Source organism: Salmo salar, chromosome 02, assembly GCF_965601325.2.
Source record: "Salmo salar chromosome 02, fSalSal1, whole genome shotgun sequence".
In the NCBI taxonomy this organism is placed as follows: domain Eukaryota; kingdom Metazoa; phylum Chordata; class Actinopteri; order Salmoniformes; family Salmonidae; genus Salmo; species Salmo salar.
This window is the reverse complement of record NC_138292.1, coordinates 91,490,607-91,509,371: the sequence shown is the minus strand read 5'-3', so window position 1 is coordinate 91,509,371 and position 18,765 is coordinate 91,490,607. Positions and strand designations below refer to the sequence as shown.

General features: G+C 40.4%; 2 protein-coding genes across 2 annotated transcripts; both read left to right on the top strand.

Moving 5' to 3' along the window:
• The first annotated feature begins 18 nt into the window (after window positions 1–18).
• LOC106566134 (uncharacterized) lies at window positions 19–5,619 on the top strand. The gene is made up of 2 exons (XM_082968180.1): window positions 19–3,268; window positions 4,794–5,619. The coding sequence occupies exons 1-2, from the start codon at window positions 3,148–3,150 to the stop codon at window positions 5,399–5,401; spliced, it is 729 nt and encodes a 242-aa protein (XP_082824306.1). The 5' UTR covers window positions 19–3,147; the 3' UTR covers window positions 5,402–5,619.
• A 2,317-nt stretch (window positions 5,620–7,936) lies between these two features.
• On the top strand, window positions 7,937–16,982 carry LOC106566132 (uncharacterized). Its single transcript, XM_082968157.1, has 2 exons — window positions 7,937–8,581; window positions 14,385–16,982. The coding sequence occupies exons 1-2, from the start codon at window positions 8,179–8,181 to the stop codon at window positions 15,188–15,190; spliced, it is 1,209 nt and encodes a 402-aa protein (XP_082824283.1). The 5' UTR covers window positions 7,937–8,178; the 3' UTR covers window positions 15,191–16,982.
• Window positions 16,983–18,765: the final 1,783 nt, after the last annotated feature.

Genomic DNA, 18,765 nt, shown 5'->3' with positions numbered 1-18,765 from the left:
TGCTAAATGTAAATGATTATATAAGGAAGTAAGTAGCCTTGGCTTGTCTGAGCCAGAACGGCTCACAGTAGCAGGAGCTGTTTCTGTAGTGTGAGGCAGCTTGATGTACAGTACTTCCCCTGGACAGGACTCTAGTCTATACAGTACCACAGTATAGTAACAGGACTCTAGTCTATACAGTACCACAGTATAGTAACAGGACTCTAGTCTATACAGTACCACAGTATAGTAACAGGACTCTAGTCTATACAGTACCACAGTATAGTAACAGGACTCTAGTCTATACAGTACCACAGTATAGTAACAGGAGCCTACCTCCTGTTTCTGTAGTGTGAGGCAGCTTGATGTACAAGTTCTTCCCCTGGACAGGACTCTAATCTATTAAGTTATTATATAGCTTCATTTCATTTTGCTATTCTTCACTCCAACCTTGAATTTGATTTGATATATGATTTGGATATTTCTAAATGACTTTGATTGGATACAGCTGCAGCCAAATATATTGGCACCCTTGCACTTAGAAATAATTCCCTATTTCTTCTCAAATCAGTCTAGTACCACTACTTTACTATGATGGTCTCCACACGTTATTGTACTAGCTCCATTACTATACTATGATGGTCTCCACACCTTTGTTATTGTACTAGCTCCACTACTATACTATGATGGTCTCCACACCTTGTTATTGTACTAGCTCCACTACTATACTATGATGGTCTCCACACCTTGTTATTGTACTAGCTCCACTACTATCTCCAGTACTATACTATGATGGTCTCCACACCTTGTTATTGTACTGGCTCCACTATGATACTATGATGGTCTCCACACCTTGTTATTGTACTGGCTCCACTACTATACTATGATGGTCTCCACACCTTGTTATTGTACTAGCTCCACTACTATACTATGATGGTGTCCACACCTTGTTATTGTACTGGCTCCACTACTATACTATGATGGTCTCCACATCTTGTTATTGTACTGGCTCCACTACTATACTATGATGGTCTCCACACCTTGTTATTGTACTGGCTCCACTACTAGTACTACTACTATACTATGATGGTCTCCACACCTTGTTATTGTACTAGCTCCACTACTATACTATGATGGTCTCCACACCTTGTTATTGTACTAGCTCCACTACTGTACTATGATGGTCTCCACACCTTGTTATTGTACTAGCTCCACTACTATCTCCACTACTATAGTATGATGGTCTCCACACCTTGTTATTGTACTAGCTCCACTACTATCTCCACTACTATACTATAATGGTCTCCACACCTTGTTATTGTACTGGCTCCACTACTATACTATGATGGTCTCCACACCTTGTTATTGTACTAGCTCCACTACTATACTATGATGGTCTCCACACCTTGTTATTGTACGAGCTCCACTACTATACTATGATGGTCTCCACACCTTGTTATTGTACTAGCTCCACTACTATACTATGATGGTCTCCACACCTTATTGTACAAGCTCCACTACTATACTATGATGGTCTCCACACCTTGTTATTGTACTAGCTCCACTACTATCTCCACTACTATACTATGATGGTCTCCACACCTTGTTATTGTACTGGCTCCACTACTATACTATGATGGTCTCCACACCTTGTTATTGGACTGGCTCCACTACTATACTATGATGGTCTCCACACCTTGTTATTGTACTGGCTCCACTACTAGTACTACTAATATACTATGATGGTCTCCACACCTTGTTATTGTACTAGCTCCACTACTATACTATGATGGTCTCCACACCTTGTTATTGTACTAGCTCCACTACTATACTATGATGGTGTCCACACCTTGTTATTGTACTGGCTCCACTACTATACTATGATGGTCTCCATATCTTGTTATTGTACTGGCTCCACTACTATACTATGATGGTCTCCACACCTTGTTATTGTACTGGCTCCACTACTAGTACTACTACTATACTATGATGGTCTCCACACCTTGTTATTGTACTGGCTCCACTACTGTACTATGAAGGTCTCCACACCTTGTTATTGTACTAGCTCCACTACTAGCTCCACTACTATACTATGATGGTCTCCACAAGTTGTTAATGCCTGAATTAAGAAAGTGTTTAGTGATTTCTGATTGTATGAGTCCTGTGGGAATAGGGTCCAAGGGGCAGCTAGTTGACCTCATTTTATGGACCATTTCAGAGACCTGTTGGGGTTGTCAATGAGAATGTGGTGAAACTGCAGCTGGGAGGCTCAGTGTGAAGCAGAGGGGCAGGTCTGAATCAAGGGGTAGATTGTACAGTGAAGTAAATGCTCTTCATTTCGTGTTCAGTGCCTCTTTGTATGCAGTCTGTTGATATACCAGGGACTGGGGATGTAGTTAGGTTTGTATGCAGTCTGTTGATATACCAGGGACTGGGGATGCAGTTAGGTTTGTATACAGTCTGGTGATATACCAGGGCCTGAGGATGTAGTTAGGTTTGTATACAGTCTGGTGATATACCAGGGCCTGAGGATGTAGTTAGGTTTGTATGCAGTCTGTTGATATACCAGGGCCTGAGGATGCACAGTTAGCTTTGTTTTCCTCTAGCTACTCTGCAGTTTGCTCCCAGCAGCTTTCATAGAACGTAGATCACTGTTAAACTAGGCAGCAGAGCGTTTGTTTGACTGAATGAATATGACATTGACTTAAATGCAGCGTTAGATGTAAAGTTTAAATTCTCATTCATTACTAATCAATCAACACATGCTTTCCTTGGACGTATCAATATAATATTATTATTTAGTGAAATACATTTTAAAAATACCCTTTTTTGTCAGGAAATAAAATAAACTTTTCCTTATACTGCGTTACCCACTCCAGTCAGCTGATAACGATGCTGCCAGTGTGACGTATAATCTAGTGGACGGGACACTTCAACAACAACAGCGAGTCAGTCACTTCAGTAGCTTGCTAGGCGACGTAGCCTAAACGTTCAAGCTTTTTAGACTGTTTCTGTCCATACTTGCCTATGTGTTTTAAACATACTTCTGTTTTATAGCGAGTTGCCCCATTTATTTTCTTATTTACGTTGTTAGTCAGGCAGATGTCTTAAATTTGCCTAGCGCTAGGCTAGTCGCTAATGCTAACTAGCTAGCTATTATCCCCGACTATGAGTTCACTAAGCTACTCTCCTCCTGCTAAAGAAGAGGTCTGCTGGACGGAGGAAGAAGCTCTGGGGCTGAACATTGTCGTGGAAGAGGAGGATGTCACAGTAAAACAAAAAGTAGAGGGTGAGGCTGTTACAGTGAAAGAAGAAGAGAAAGACGTTTCAGTGAAAAAGGAGGAGAAAGAGGGGGATGCAGTTTTTGGAGTAAATGCTTTTAGATTGCTGGGTGGGGGGATAGGAGGGCCTTCAGAAAGTATTCACACCCCTTGACTTGTCCCACATTTTGTTGTGTTACAGCCTGAATTTAAAATGGATTCAATATCCCATAATGTCAAAGTGGAATTACGTTTTTGGAAATGTTTACACATTTAATTAAAAGCCTAATTAAGTTCAAGAGTAAAGGTTTTGCTTAAAAAGTCACACAATAAGTTGCATGGACTCACTCTGTGTGCAATAATAGTGTTTAACGTGATATTTGAATGAATACCTCATCTCTGTACCCCACACATACAATTATCTGTAATGTCCCTCAGTTGAGCAGTGAATTTCAAACACAGATTCAACCACAAAGACCAGGGAGGTTTTCCAATGCCTCGCAAAGAAGGGCACCTATTGGTAGATGGGTAAAAAAAAAGCAGACATTGAATATCCCTTTGAGCATGGTGAAGTTATTAATTACACTTTAGATGGTGTATCAATACACACAGTCACCACAAAGATACAGGCGTCCTTCCTAACTCAGTTGCTGGAGAGGAAGGAAACCGCTCAGAGATTTCACCATGAGGCCAATGGTGACTTTAAAATAGTTAGTGTTTAATGGTTGTGATATGAGAACTGCGGATGGATCAACAACATTGTAGTTACTGCACAATACTAACCTAAATGAAAGAGTGAAAAGAAGGAACCATTCCCAGTCAGAGGACCTGAAATCACATGAGAGAATAGAGAGACTGTTGGCACTAAAGTAATACTGCAAAAGAATGTGGCAAAAAAATGTATACTGCAAAAGAATGTGGCAAAGAAATGAACTTTATATCCTGAATACAAAGCGTTATGTTTGGGGAGGGTTTGGCTGGTAGGGACATCCTTGTCCTATTGTGCTCTAGCGACTCCTTGTGGCGGTCAGCATGCACGCTGACTTCGGTCGCCAGCTGGACAGTGTTTCCTCTGACACATTGGTGTGGCTGGCTTCCGGGTTAAACGAGCAGTGTGTCAGGATGTGCACTGTGGCTTGGCAGGGTCGTGTTAAAGAGGACGCATGGCTCTCGACCTTCGCCTCTCCCCCGAGTCCGTAGGGGAGTTGCAATTGGATATCATGAAATTGGTGAGAAAAAGGTGTAAAAGTACCAAAAATATTTATATATATATATATACACTGGTACTGAAATTAGATTTGTTGATGATCTGGCAGATGTGTAAAACCATGTAAACACCTGCAAGACTTCGGTTGGAAGTGAATCACCTGCCTGGACATCCTAAGAAGCACACAGAGACCTGCATTTTGAAGTGGGTTTAATAATACTTGTGAAAACTGACTTCAGGTGATTGAGGGATCTAGTCTAGATTAAACGTCATAGGAAGTTTTATCATGTGGAGGTTTCATTCAGGTCTCTGTTTAGTTAATTAAATAATCTGTTTGTCTTTGACAGGAGAGAGACCAGACTCTCCTTCTGACAGCAGGAAGAGTCCTTCAGAGGAACCAGACCCTGAGACGTTCAAACCAGCAGGACGACATCACTGCTCCCAGTGTGGAAAGAGTTTTACTCAGTTAGGGAGCCTGAGAACACATAAGAGAATACACACTGGAGAGAAGCCTTACCACTGCTCCTTGTGCGGAAAGAGTTTTAGGTGGTTAGGGAGCGTGGAAAGGCATGAGAGGACACACACAGGAGAAAAGCCTTTCCATTGTTCCCATTGTGGAAAGAGTTGTACACAGTTAGGGAGCCTGAAGGAGCATGAGAGAATACACACAGGAGAAAAGCCTTACCAATGTTCCCATTGTGGAAAGCATTTTGCCCAGTTAGGAAACCTGAACCAGCATGAGAGGATACACACAGGAAAAAAGACGCACCACTGCTCCCACTGTGGAAAGAGATTTACCCGGTTAAGGTACCTGAAAGAGCATGAAAGAATACATACAAATACACAAGAGGAGAAGACATACCATTGCTCTCATTGTGGAAAGACATTCTCCCAGTCAGAGGACCTGAAATCACATGAGAGAATAGAGAGGCTGTGTTCTGACTTGTGTTTTTGACTGAGAATTTGTGATTTTGTTTGGACTGTCAGACTTGAGTTCACTTTGTGTAATGTTAGTGCACAATTTTTTTATTGCGATTAATCCATTGTCTGGAAGGGTTAAAAATACACTGAAAACATCCAAAATACATCCTGTGTACTGTTAAAATCTACAATGCCATGTAAAAACAAGATGACATTGAGGTTAAATAAAGGGTGCTTTATCAATGTAACATATTTTGACACGTCCACTGTGGGGCTCTGTAGAGTCATAATATCCATAACAACTACAGGTCAAACAGGGAAATGGTTCACATCGTTTTTCCACCATTCATTTTTACCATAGGGCTGTGTTTTGTTTAGGCTCACCGTGGTGTGACGTTTTGATAACCATGTAAATCTCTCTAGGTCAAGGTGACTGAGGACACACAGTGTGTTGTGAATTTATTGTAATGTTTTTAAAATGGTATAACTGCTTTTATTTTAGCTGGACCCCAGGAAGAGTAGCTGCTGCCTTGGCAGGAACTAATGGGGATCCATAATAAACCCCAGGAAGAGTAGCTGCTGCCTTGGCAGGAAGTAATGGGGATCCATAATAAACCCCAGGAAGAGTAGCTGCTGCCTTGGCAGGAACTAATGGGGATCCATAATAAACCCCAGGAAGAGTAGCTGCTGCCTTGGCAGGCACTAATGGGGATCAATAATAAACCCCAGGAAGAGTAGCTGCTGCCTTGGCAGGAACTAATGGGGATCCATAATAAACCCCAGGAAGAGTAGCTGCTGCCTTGGCAGGCACTAATGGGGATCCATAATAAACCGCAGGAAGAATAGCTGCTGCCTATATTTGTCTCTCTTTACTCTCGGATTCTAAAATGCTAATTAGCGTCAAAGTAGACGACATGCAAGACTACAAATCCCTACAAGCTCCTGCATGTCATCTCTAGCCGACACCTTTCACAGAACAGTTCACTGAATTGTCCATTGAAATAAATGTTGACAATTTAATCATTGCTACATTAGGCCTGATTGGTGGAGTGCTGCAGAGATGGTTGTCCTTCTGGAAGGTTCTCCCATCTCCACAGAGGAACTCTGGAGCTCTGTCAGAGTGAACATCGGGTTCTTGTTCACCTCCCTGACCAAGGCCCTTCTCCCCCTATTTCTCAGTTTGGCTGGGTGTCCAGCTCTAGGAAGAGTCTTGGTGGTTCCAAACTTCTTCCATTTAAGAATGATGGAGGCCACTTTGTTCTTGGGGACCTTCAATGCTGCAGACATTTTTTGGAACCCTTCCCCAGATCTGTGCCTTGACACAATCCTGTCTCAGAGCTCTATGGACAATTCCTTTGGACCTTATGGCTTGGTTTTTGCTCTGACATGCACTGTCAGCTGTGGGACCTTACATAGACAGATGTCTGCCTTTCAAATCATGTCCAATCAATTGCATTTACCACAAGTGGACTCCAATCAAGTTGTAGAAACATCTCAAGGATAATCAATGGAAGCAGGATGCATCTGAGCTCAATTTCGAGTCTCACAGCAAAAGGTCTGAATACCTAAGTAAATACATTTGCAAAAATCTCTAAAAACCTGTTTTCACTTTGTCATTATGGGGTATTGTGATGTCATTATGGGGCATTGTGTGTAGATTGATGAGGGGGGAAAAAAGTACATTTTAGAATAAGGCTGTAACGTAACAAAATGTGGAAAATGTGAAGGGGTCTGAATACTTTACCTTTCTACCGCAGTTTTGTACATGACCAAATCAAAGTTTACACACTGTCATGTGATACGTGATATAGAAAAGTCCAATCTTAGGAGAGTACATGGGAGGCACTATACTGTGTGTCTGCAGGTGTCTATCTTGTCAAAACCACTGATACAGGTGCCCCTCCACCCTCTGGTGCGATGGATCATGTCTATAGAGAAACCTAGATTCAAATACTTAGATTTGTGTGTATTGGGTATATGTTGTGCAATTGTTAGATATTACTGCACTGTCGGAGCTAGAAACACAAGCATTTCACTACACCCACAATAATATCTGCTCAACACGTGATGTAACCAATAAAATGTGATTTTGATTTGAAATAAACGTCCTATTTATCAAAGGTGCTTTTGTCTGGGGTCAAAATGACTCCAAAGGATTTGAATTTGTTAAAAGTCCATATTGATACAGAAACACTAAACCATGATTTAGATTTACTAACAACAAGTTGATTGACAAAGTTATGAAAAATTTAATAGAATTGAATAAACCACATTTTGGCTATGATAAAAGATATGCCTCTGGGGTCAAAATGAACTATGTCAGAAGTATGGTTCAATGCAAATATGTAGTGGGTGTAAAGTTTGTTTTAAATTCTCACTCATTAAACACGAATCAATCAACACATGCTTCTTTTTGATCGACTTAATATAATATTACACTTTTATGAAATAAATGAAAAATAAACGTTTGGTTCCTCAACTGCGTTGCCCACTCCAGTCAGCAGATGGCGATGTGCGTCTTTTAGGTTCAGGCGATGCTGCCAGTGTGACGTATAATCTAGTGGACGGGACGCTCCTTCAACAACAACAGCTAGTCAGACCCCTCGGTAGCTTTCTAGCAAACATAGCTACAACATTCACGCTCTTTATACTGTTTTGGTGTATATTAGTCTGTGTATTAAACACACTTCTGTCGTATGTACTTGTTGGCCCATTTAATTATATATTTACGTTGTTTGTCAGCTAGCTGGTTTGCTAAGTTAGCTTAGAACTAGACTAGTCGCTAATGCTAGCTAGCTAACATCTCCGACCATGAGTTCACTAAGCTACTCTCCTCCTGCTAAAGAAGATGTCTGCTGGACGGAGAAAGAAACTCTCGTGAAAGAGGAGGAGGAGGAGAAAGATGTTACAATACAAAAACAAGTGGAGGGTGAAGCTGTTACCGTGAAAGAAGAAGAGAAAGACGTTTCAGTGAAAGAAGAGGAAGACGCGTTCAGAGTGAAAGAGGAGGAGGATCTTACTGTACAAGAAGAGGAGGATGTTGTTTTTGGAGTGAAAGAGGAGGAGGGGGAGATGACTGTCACATCGAAAAAGGAAGAGGAGGAAATTGGATATCTGGGCCCGGTTTCCCAAACGCATCTTAAGGCATCCAATGGTTCTAACGGTGAACTTAGCCATAAGATGGTTTTGAGAAACCGTTCCCTGATTAACACTAGTAAGTACTGTCTTAAAAACAGAGGCACAAACTCTGCAGTTGTTGAAATCTGCAATTGCTACATCCATATTTGGCCTTTAAATTATTAATTTATAGCCATTGATTCTTGAAGAATATAACACATGCCTCATGAGCTTAGTTCAACTGTTGTACCCCATCAGAACCCCAAATAAGCTTTTTTTACTCCAATGTTTAGAAACAATGTAAATCAACACTGTATAGCCTCAACATGGTTAAAACTATAATGTTGATATCATGGATGGTCAGTCCTTGCATCCGTAGGTCCGTCTATGAATTTGAGAGTAGTTACATTTCTCCAGCCCCATCATCAACTTATAACCAAACAGTGGTGGAATTACAGCTTTGTTATTGTTTCAACTGCAGATTGACAGATTGTTGTGTGGCTTTTTTTAAATCAAGGATTTAAACAGAAACAAAATGGCAGCCCAGAGACCTAAGCTGTGTTAGAATACTCATACTAACCGTACTATTTGTGATGTTAACTGAGTATATAGTGTGCTTATTGGTCATAGTATGATGTAGTTAGTATGCCAAAAGTTCCTGGATGTCGTACTAAATTCGCCAAAACACGAAGTATACGAGCAGTGGCCACTATTTCCGTGCTTTTAGGGCCCATAATGCAATTCTTCATAAACCAGGTTGGCCAGTTGAGAACAAGTTCTCATTTACAACTGCGACCTGGGCGTGGCTTTTCAGATTTGAAGAAAATGGAGGAAAATATTCAGCCGAAGTCCAACGAGAGCCGATACAAATTCATTGCTTTAACCTCTATGGGCTAGGTGGGACGCTTGCGTCCCACCTACTCAACAGCCAGTGTAATCCCGTGGCGCGATATTCAAATACCTTAGAAATGCTATTACTTCAATTTCTCAAACATATGACTATTTCACACCATTTTAAAGACAAGACTCTCGTTAATCTAACCACACTGTCCGATTTCAAAAAGGCTTTACAACGAAAGCAAAACATTAGATTATGTCAGCAGAGTACCCAGCCAGAAATAATCAGACACCCATTTTTCAAGCTAGCATATAATGTCACATAAACCCAAACCACAGCTAAATGCACCACTAACCTTTGATGATCTTCATCAGATGACAATCCTAGGACATTATGTTATACAATACATGCATGTTTTGTTCAATCAAGGTCATATTTATATCAAAAACCAGCTTTTTACATTAGCATGTGACTAGCATTCCCACCGAACACTTCTGGTGAATTTACTAAATTACTCACGATAAACGTTCACAAAAAACAACCATTATTTTAAGAATTATAGATACAGAACTCCTTTATGCACTCGCTATGTCCGATTTTAAAATAGCTTTTCGGTGAAAGCACATTTTGCAATATTCTGAGTAGATAGCCCGGCCATCACAGGCTAGCTATTTTGACACCCACCAAGTGTGGTACTCACCAAACTCCGATTTACTATTAGAAAAGTTTGATTACCTTTGCTGTCTTCGTCAGAATGCACTCCCAGGACTTCTACTTCAATAATAAATGTTGGTTTGGTTCAAAATAATCCATAGTTATATCCAAATAGCGGCGTTTTGTTCGTGCGTTCAAGACACTATCCGATGGGTAAAGAAGGGTGACGCGCCCGACGTGTTTCGTGACAAAAAAATTCAAAATATTCCATTACCGTACTTCGAAGCATGTCAACCGCTGTTTAAAATCAATTTTTATGCAATTTTTCTTGTAAAAAAGCGATAATATTCCGACCGGGAGTGGTTGTTTTCGTTCAAAGAGAGAGAAAGTAAACATGGTATCGGCTCGGGCATGCGCCTCCAGTCTCATTGTTCTCAGATCGACCACTTACAAAATGCGCTAATGTTTTTCATCCAGGGCCTGCAAAGCCACCATTCAGCTTTCTGGCACCTTCTGAGAGCCTATGGGAGCGTTAGAAAATGGCACGTCATGCCAGAGATCCCCTGTTTTGGTTAGAGATGATCAAGAAGGCCATGAAATGGTCAGAGAGAGCGCTTCCTGTTTGGAATCTTCTCAGGTTTTGGCCTGCCAAATGAGTTCTGTTATACTCACAGACACCATTCAAACAGTTTTAGAAACTTTAGGGTGTTTTCTATCCAAATCAAACAATTATATGCATATTCTAGTTACTGGGCAGGAGTAGTAACCAGATTAAATCGGGTACGTTTTTTATCCGGCCGTGCAAATACTGCCCCCTAGCCCCAACAGGTTAACTAATTATGACAAATGTTAAGAAAATGTTGAGCAATGTAATAAAGTAGTGACTTTTCAAATAAGTTACCTCACACGTTATTTTGGCTGACAATTTGTTAGCATGTTATTACAGCAGTATGTATCGGTATGTTATCTAGCTACCTAACGTTAGTTGGCTACTTATACATCAAACTTGCCAGTATATTAACCATATTCTATCTAACTAACTACCCAACGTTTATTGACTTGATTATTCCCGTCATTCTTAGCTTAGCTAAATGGTATAGTCGTTGTGCTTTCTCAATGGACATTCGGGTGCTTTCATAAATTCACTCTGGCTATCTACTCCAAATTCAGAGCACTCTCGTCTGAGTGTACCTGAGCGCAGTGTTTAACTATCCCTGTAAACACGCTGGAGGATTCAGTATCCATTGAAGAGCTTGAACGATTCATTGACGAGAGATACTTACGAACTCAAAGAAACATGTCGCTGGTTTCAGAGGATTCCAGCATCATCGTTGTTAAGGACAACCAACCCAATCAACAAAACAAAACCAAGTTGGCCAATAGGTATCAGCGATGGAACCAAACCATCCCCTAGTAAGAGGGCGAGTGGGGAGAGGTTTACTGATATGGATGTTGACTTGGATATATTACGAGAGGACATCAATGCATTATGTGCCAGTCTAGAATTCAGCCAACGTCAGATTGATGATCTAAGGAGAGAGAACACGGAGCTGAAAGGTACTGTAGACTCTATTTATGGCAAGGTGGAGGTGGTACAAAGGGATGAAAGGTTCTGTAGACTCTATTCATGGAAAGGTGGAGGTGGTACAAAGGGATGAAAGGTACTGTAGACTCTATTCATGGCAAGGTGGAGGTGGTACAAAGGGATGAAAGGTGCTGTAGACTCTATTCATAGCAAGGTGGAGGTGGTACAAATGGAGATCAAACAACTTAACAACTTGGTAGACAGATATTCAGTAAATACTAGGAATAGATTGGTAGCGAGGTTGCATAGCAACAGCATCAACTTCTGGTAGACAGGCGTAGTGCTAGTACGCTCAACTGAAAGGATACAGTTTGTTTACAGTTTACTAACATGAACTAATAGTATAGATGGATTGGTAGACAGGCGTAGTGCTAGTACGCTCAACTGAAAGGATCCAGTTTGTTTACAGTTTACTAACATGAACTAATAGTAGAGATGGATTGGTAGACAGGTGTAGTGCTAGTACGCTCAACTGAAAGGATCCAGTTTGTTTAAAGTTTACTAACATGAACTAATAGTAGAGATGGATTGGTAGACAGGCGTAGCACTAGTACGCTCAACTGAAAGGATACAGTTTGTTTACAGTTTACTAACATGAACTAATAGTATAGATGGATTGGTAGACAGGCATAGCACTAGTACGCTCAACTGAAAGGATACAGTTTGTTTACAGTTTACTAACATGAACTAATAGTAGAGATGGATTGGTAGACAGGCGTAGTGCTAGTACGCTCAACTGAAAGGATACAGTTTGTTTACAGTTTACTAACATGAACTAATAGTAGAGATGGATTGGGTCTTTGGTTGGATCAAACGTCTTCTCTGCCTGAGTGTGATGTTTACGATGTCTGCCCACTCTCAACCTAGCCTTGGGGATGGGCGGTAAACCATATTTTACTATATACCAGTATTGATGCACGGACCGGTTTGGGTTTTTACTTTACCTTCTATAAGGGTATTTCAATGTTTGGTTTGTTAAATGTGATGCGCAATTCCGTCACGTTCCTTTATTCAGGACATTTAGAATGACAACCCATTACAGAGTAGCCTAGTGGGATTATTCACAACATTATCTGGTGATCAGGTCATGACAAAGACATTTTAGTTTCCATGTTTCACCTAAAATATTAAATGATTTATAGTCCTAGGTCTATGTTGTTGTTAGGTGAAGTTATGGGTCCTACAGTAGGTCTATGTTATTGTTAGGTGATGTTATGGGTCCTACAGTAGGTCTATGTTATTGTTAGGTGAAGTTATGGGTCCTACAGTAGGTCTATGTTGTTGTTAGGTGATGTTATGGGTCCTACAGTAGGTCTACGTTGTTGTTAGGTGATGTTATGTGTCCTACAGGTCTGTATTATTGTATGGGCCAATGTGTTTAACACTTTGTGTACAAATCCTCATTGTCAGGCTGATGGCAAAGCTAGCCAAAGAGCATTTTACTGGTTGAAGTGTTTTTTAAGTATAAAGCAGTTGATTTGTGGCAATAACACAAACATATTAACCAGGACATTCAAACGAGCCTTACAATTCTAATCCAAAAGTAATGTGAAATGCACTCATAAGCAACCTGTAAATGGAGGCTATATTTGCTGTCAGCCTATGAGAACTCCCCTGAGTTTTCCCCCACGGTGGTGAATTAGTGAATAGACACAGAGCTTAATGTGAGTTTCCTTGAGTAGCACTCCTGATCTTGCACTGATGGTGCGCTGTAATATTCAGAATACATTGTGAAAAACTAAAATCTTTGCTCACCATTTTTGCTCCAGGCAGATATACTACATCCATAACTAGTGGTTTCCTCATTACCAGATATACTACATCCATAACTAGTGGTTTCCTCATTACCAGATATACTAAATCCAGAACTAGTGGTTTCCTCATTATCAGATATACTATATCCATAACTAGTGGTTTCCTCATTAGCAGATATACTACATCCATAACTAGTGGTTTCCTCATTACCAGATATACTAAATCCATAACTAGTGGTTACCTCATTATCAGATATACATGTAACGCTCGTCGTTGAAGGGGGACCAAAACGCAGCGGGTAAAGTGCTCATCCTCTTATTTATTAAAGAAAACACTTAAACAATAGAAAACAAACGACGAAAACAGTCCAGTAAGGTGCATAGACTATACTAGAAACAACCACCCACAAAACCCAGTGAAAACAAACACAACTAAATATGGCCTCCAATTAGAAACAACAACAACCAGCTACCTCTAATTGGAGGTCATTGACAAAACTCACATAGAACTAGAAAAGCTAGATAAACATAGAAATAAGAAAACTAGAACCTAAACCCACAATACCCATCCACACAAAACAAACACCCCCTGCCACGCCCTGACCAACTACAATGACAAATAACCCCTTTTACTGGCCAGGACGTGACACTACATCCATAACTAGTGGTTTCCTCATTACCAGATATACTACATCCATAACTAGTGGTTTCCTCTTTACCAGATATGCTACATCCATAACTAGTGGTTTCCTCATTAGCTTGGAGATTGCAACCAAATTGTGTGTGTGTCGCCCTCGTGACGCAATTTTAGCAAACACAGAAAGGGGCCTATATTGGAGACCAAAAGTCGTCTGGCACACTGCTTAGGGGTTCAGTAACTGTAATATGTGAAAACAAGACAAAATATGACTATTGTTGCTCACTTGACTGTCTTAAGACAAGTGTCAAATTCCCAGACATCATTTGTTGTATAACTTCATGGGTACGCTCTGGGCATCACCTCAAATAAACAATGGATTTCTTCTGTTGTGGGACTTTAACCATCTCTCTGACTTTGTCGTTCACACAGGAGAGAGACGTGACTATTGTGGATCCTCTGGGGAGCCTCAACAACATCATGATGCTGACGAGGCAGAGAAGAGTCTCTCCAGATCAGAACTCCTCAAGAAACACCAACGGGAACACACAGGAAAGAAACCTCACCACTGTTTTGAGTGTGGGAAGAGTTACTTAAGATCAAATTCACTGAAAGTACACCTGAGAATACACACTGGAGAGAAACCGCATTGCTGCTCTGACTGTGGGAAGAGATTCACCTCTTCAGTAGACCTTACAATACATCAGAGAATTCACACTGGAGAGAAACCTTATGGCTGTGATCAATGTGGGAAAAGTTTTACTCAGCCAAGCAACCTGAAATCACACCAGAGAATACACACAGGAGAGAAACCATATAGCTGTAATCAATGTGGGAAGAGTTTTATTCAGTCAAGCAGCCTGATAGTACACCGGAGAACACACACAGGAGAGAAATTGTATAGCTGTAATCAGTGTGGGAAGAGTTTCACTCAGTCAAGCAGCCTGATAGTGCACCAGAGAACACACACAGGAGAGAAGCCATATAGCTGTACTCAATGTGGGAAGAGTTTTGTTACATCTGGCTGTCTGAAGACACACCAGAGAACACACACAGGAGAGAAACCTTATAGTTGTGATCAATGTGGGAAGAGTTTTACTCAGCCAAACAGCCTGATAGTACATCTGAGAACACACACTGGAGAGAAATCTTATAGCTGTGATCAATGTGACAAGAGGTTCTCCGATAAAAGATTTCTGATCAAACATCAGAAAATACATGAAGGAGTTGTTTCATGATATCAATGACATAATGTCACAATGTAGAATGTTTTAACATTGTAGAAGGAGTATTTTAATGAAGTCACAATGTAGAATCCTAAACGTTTGTCCCCTGTTCTATTGATTTCAACATGATATGGATATTAGCCTCAGGGGAAAATACAGGCTCTGAATTGGAAGAGTACCGTTTATGAGATTTAACAAAAAGTGTTGTGTAAGACTTACCACGTTGGCCAAATCAAAATGTAACACTTCAAAATGTAGCTAGCTGTCTTCTTCAGGTTGTCCTCTAACCAGTGAGGTAAAAGATATCTCCCTTTTCCATGTGTTTTTTTAGTTGTGTTAGTTTCAACAACAGTACAACCTGATTTCACCCCTAATCGATATCAGTGATTTATTGCTACTTGTCAAAACAACAGTTTTGGTGCTTGTGCAGTTTATAAGGACCTTGTTTAAAAAATACAAGTAATATGATTATTGTGGCAGATGTTTGTGTAAATAGTATGGCCCATTTTATGTTTGGGTTTTCAATATATCACAAACTGTTTCTGCATTTTGGTTATTGATTTGGACACGTTAAAACTGTGTTTGACATTGGGGCTATCCCACCTAGCAACATGTCATTGAAAAGACGTTGAAAAGAAGACAAGGCCTGACATTCAATATACGTTCGGTTTTAGTTGAAAATATGTATTTTCAGGTCGTTTGACTTGAAAACAACTTAATTTCAACTTTCTTGCAGCCTATACACATGGACGTATAATATATTGTATATAATAAATTGGTCAACTAACAAGAAGAGTTCGTTTTAGGAAGACGAGAGTTATAGAAGCTAGTGAGTTTTTTCAGAAATTAAGATTGTAGAAAAATATATATATTTAGAAATGTGTTTTTTCCTGTTTTTAATTGTTGACAGCCAGTAGACACCATGTTTATATTGTAGGAGGTGAAGCATTGTAGTTGATTATAATGTGAAATGGAAGTTGTTTTCTGTTGGTGGTGAGCAAACTTGTCCAACAAAAAACATTGGATAAATGTGTTGTCATAAGGGGGACGGTGTTACAGGCTTTGGTTTTTCCATTTATGTTTTGAGGTTGGACGCTAGCACGTATAGCTTGTTAGCACGTAGTGCTCGTTAGCACGTCTAGCTCGTTAGCCCGTACAGCTCGTTAGCACGTAGGACGCACTGATTGGTGTCACCTCGTTAGTCAGTATGTGTTACACCTGTGCTGGCTTGTCCATCTCGTTAGTGGGAAGGTGTTTCACCTGAGCTGGTCCAGGTTCTATTTAAGTGTCTGGCCCAGTGCTCCAGTTGTCTTGATACATGTGGAGAGTCAACACCTTTAGTTGCGCCACCTTTTTGGTTTGCTTCCTGTCTTTAAGTTTGGTGTGGGTTTTTCTTTTGTTTTCCTCTTCTTGGGCAGATTTAGTGGGTCTCATGGTGGGTGTCTTTTAGGTCCCAGTTGTTGTTACTAGTCAACTTTCAGTGGACACCCCCATAGTGTCTTTCAGATCCTCTCCTAAAACCCCACCTGTTTAGTTGTGGTTGTTGTCAGTGATTCTTTGTTAGTTCTCTTTTCTATTTAAGTGACATTACTGGGGGTTTTTTTGCTGGGGAACGTAACAACAATGTGGTAAAACAAGCTTATATTTTGGGTTGGATGTTGCATCCAATTATTTTAATCAATGGAATTTTCTTAGAATGATCACTAGTCTTTCAGTTGTTAATCTAAATATTTGTTTTTTCCTGTGAAGCCATTGCGTTGCATCCATGTCTGAAATGTGCTGTATAAATAAAGCTTGATTTGAACATTTTGTAAAACAAATGAACCCAGTGACTGACCAATAACACACTCTTGCTAAACCAATGAACAAATATGTGCAAAATCAACTTATCTTATGTCAATCTTAGTATGAAACAGAGTATAAATTCAGTATATCTTCCACTGTCAAAATAGTGCATGATATGTAAGTTTAGTATCACTTTTCAACCAACCTAGTTCATTTGTTGAAATCAACAATATGTCAAAGGATTCAACTACTGAAAACAAACTAACAAATGGATCAAACAGATCAATTCCCTAGTATGAAAAACAGTATCACTTTTCCAGCCTGCTGAAGGTGGAGTGGTAAACACCACCCCCGGCTCTACCAGGGGCTTGAGGTGGTCTCCCACAGCTCTGCTTATGTCATGTTCTGTGGCCTTGCTGTTCCATTTCTTGACTGCCCCTGCAACACAGAAGCACATTTAGTCATATTATATAAAACACTCAAAGTAATGGATATGGAGCATCTATGGCCTCAGTTACACCTGGCACCTAAATGTGACTTCTGTCATATGATCACTCCAAGCTGCTTAAGGTTCAGATCTACCAGGATGGGCCTTGGACATATTCTGGATGCAGTCAGGCCACTGAAGATGCATCAGCAATGTAAAGAGATGGGGTGAATGAGTGGGGACAAGTACATTTAACACAAATGACCTTCATAATATCAAATAACAAATGTGTGTGCCTGAGGGGAAATTAACTTTCATACAGCCAAAAGGGGTGAGAAATTACACCAATATCAGTGGATAATTTTCACTAATGTAAATAAACATGGATGATGGAACATATTCCCTTTTGCTGACGTGATGAACCACTAAGGGGACATAAATATTTACCATCTAAACCATGTGTGACCTCTCACCTCTCTGGCTGTAGAAGTGTTCTTCCTAACCAGTCCCTGAACAGCTCTCTGACTGAGCTCCACCCTCACTGGGTCTTCAGAGGAGAGGAAGGCTGAGGAGGGATGGAAGGATGAATGGATCAGTCACTCAATAAAGTGTAGAGCTGCTGTCTATGCTGTCTGACTAAATCACTATTTTAGTAGTTCATTAAAGTAAATAAGGCTTTATGACTGCTGAATACCAACTATCAATCACTTAGATCATGTACTTGCAGGTAGAGATACATCCTTGGGACGTCCCTAGCCCGTTGAAGTTGACATTTAAAATGGTTAAGGTAGGGGTTAAGGTCAGCGTTTAGGGTAGGGATGTCCCAAGGATCCCAGATAGCATTGACCATTGTGCATTCTTCTGTCTCTTTTACATAGCAGGTGTAAAAGAAACACAGACAAGACAAGTAGGCACGCAGTGCATTATGGTCATTATAGTTTAAAAACAGCATCTTATTATGCCAAACTGTATGTGGGGTTGTTAGAGAGGAATGTGATTGTCAACCCTAACAATCCATTCTAGCACCTCATCGGGCTCTGTAAATGTCTTCACTGATAACGTGTTCCATCTATTCCAGGGGACAGCAGAGGAACTTCATCGATTCCACTCCTTCATCAATACAAGCAGTGAACATCTGAAATTCACCCTCACCTTTGATGCGCATGAAACAAGTTACCCGATGGTTGGATGATACTGTTCTCGTCAATCATCTTAAATACTATACTTAAAAACTGTAAATCAACAGGGGACCGCAGAGTGGAACAGGTTTGTTAATTTTTCCCAGAGCCTTATATTAATATAACTTGTAATGCTGGTACTAATGGGTTAATGATCTTTGTCATTTCCTGTGCGGTGTCACACAGGCTACTGTGTT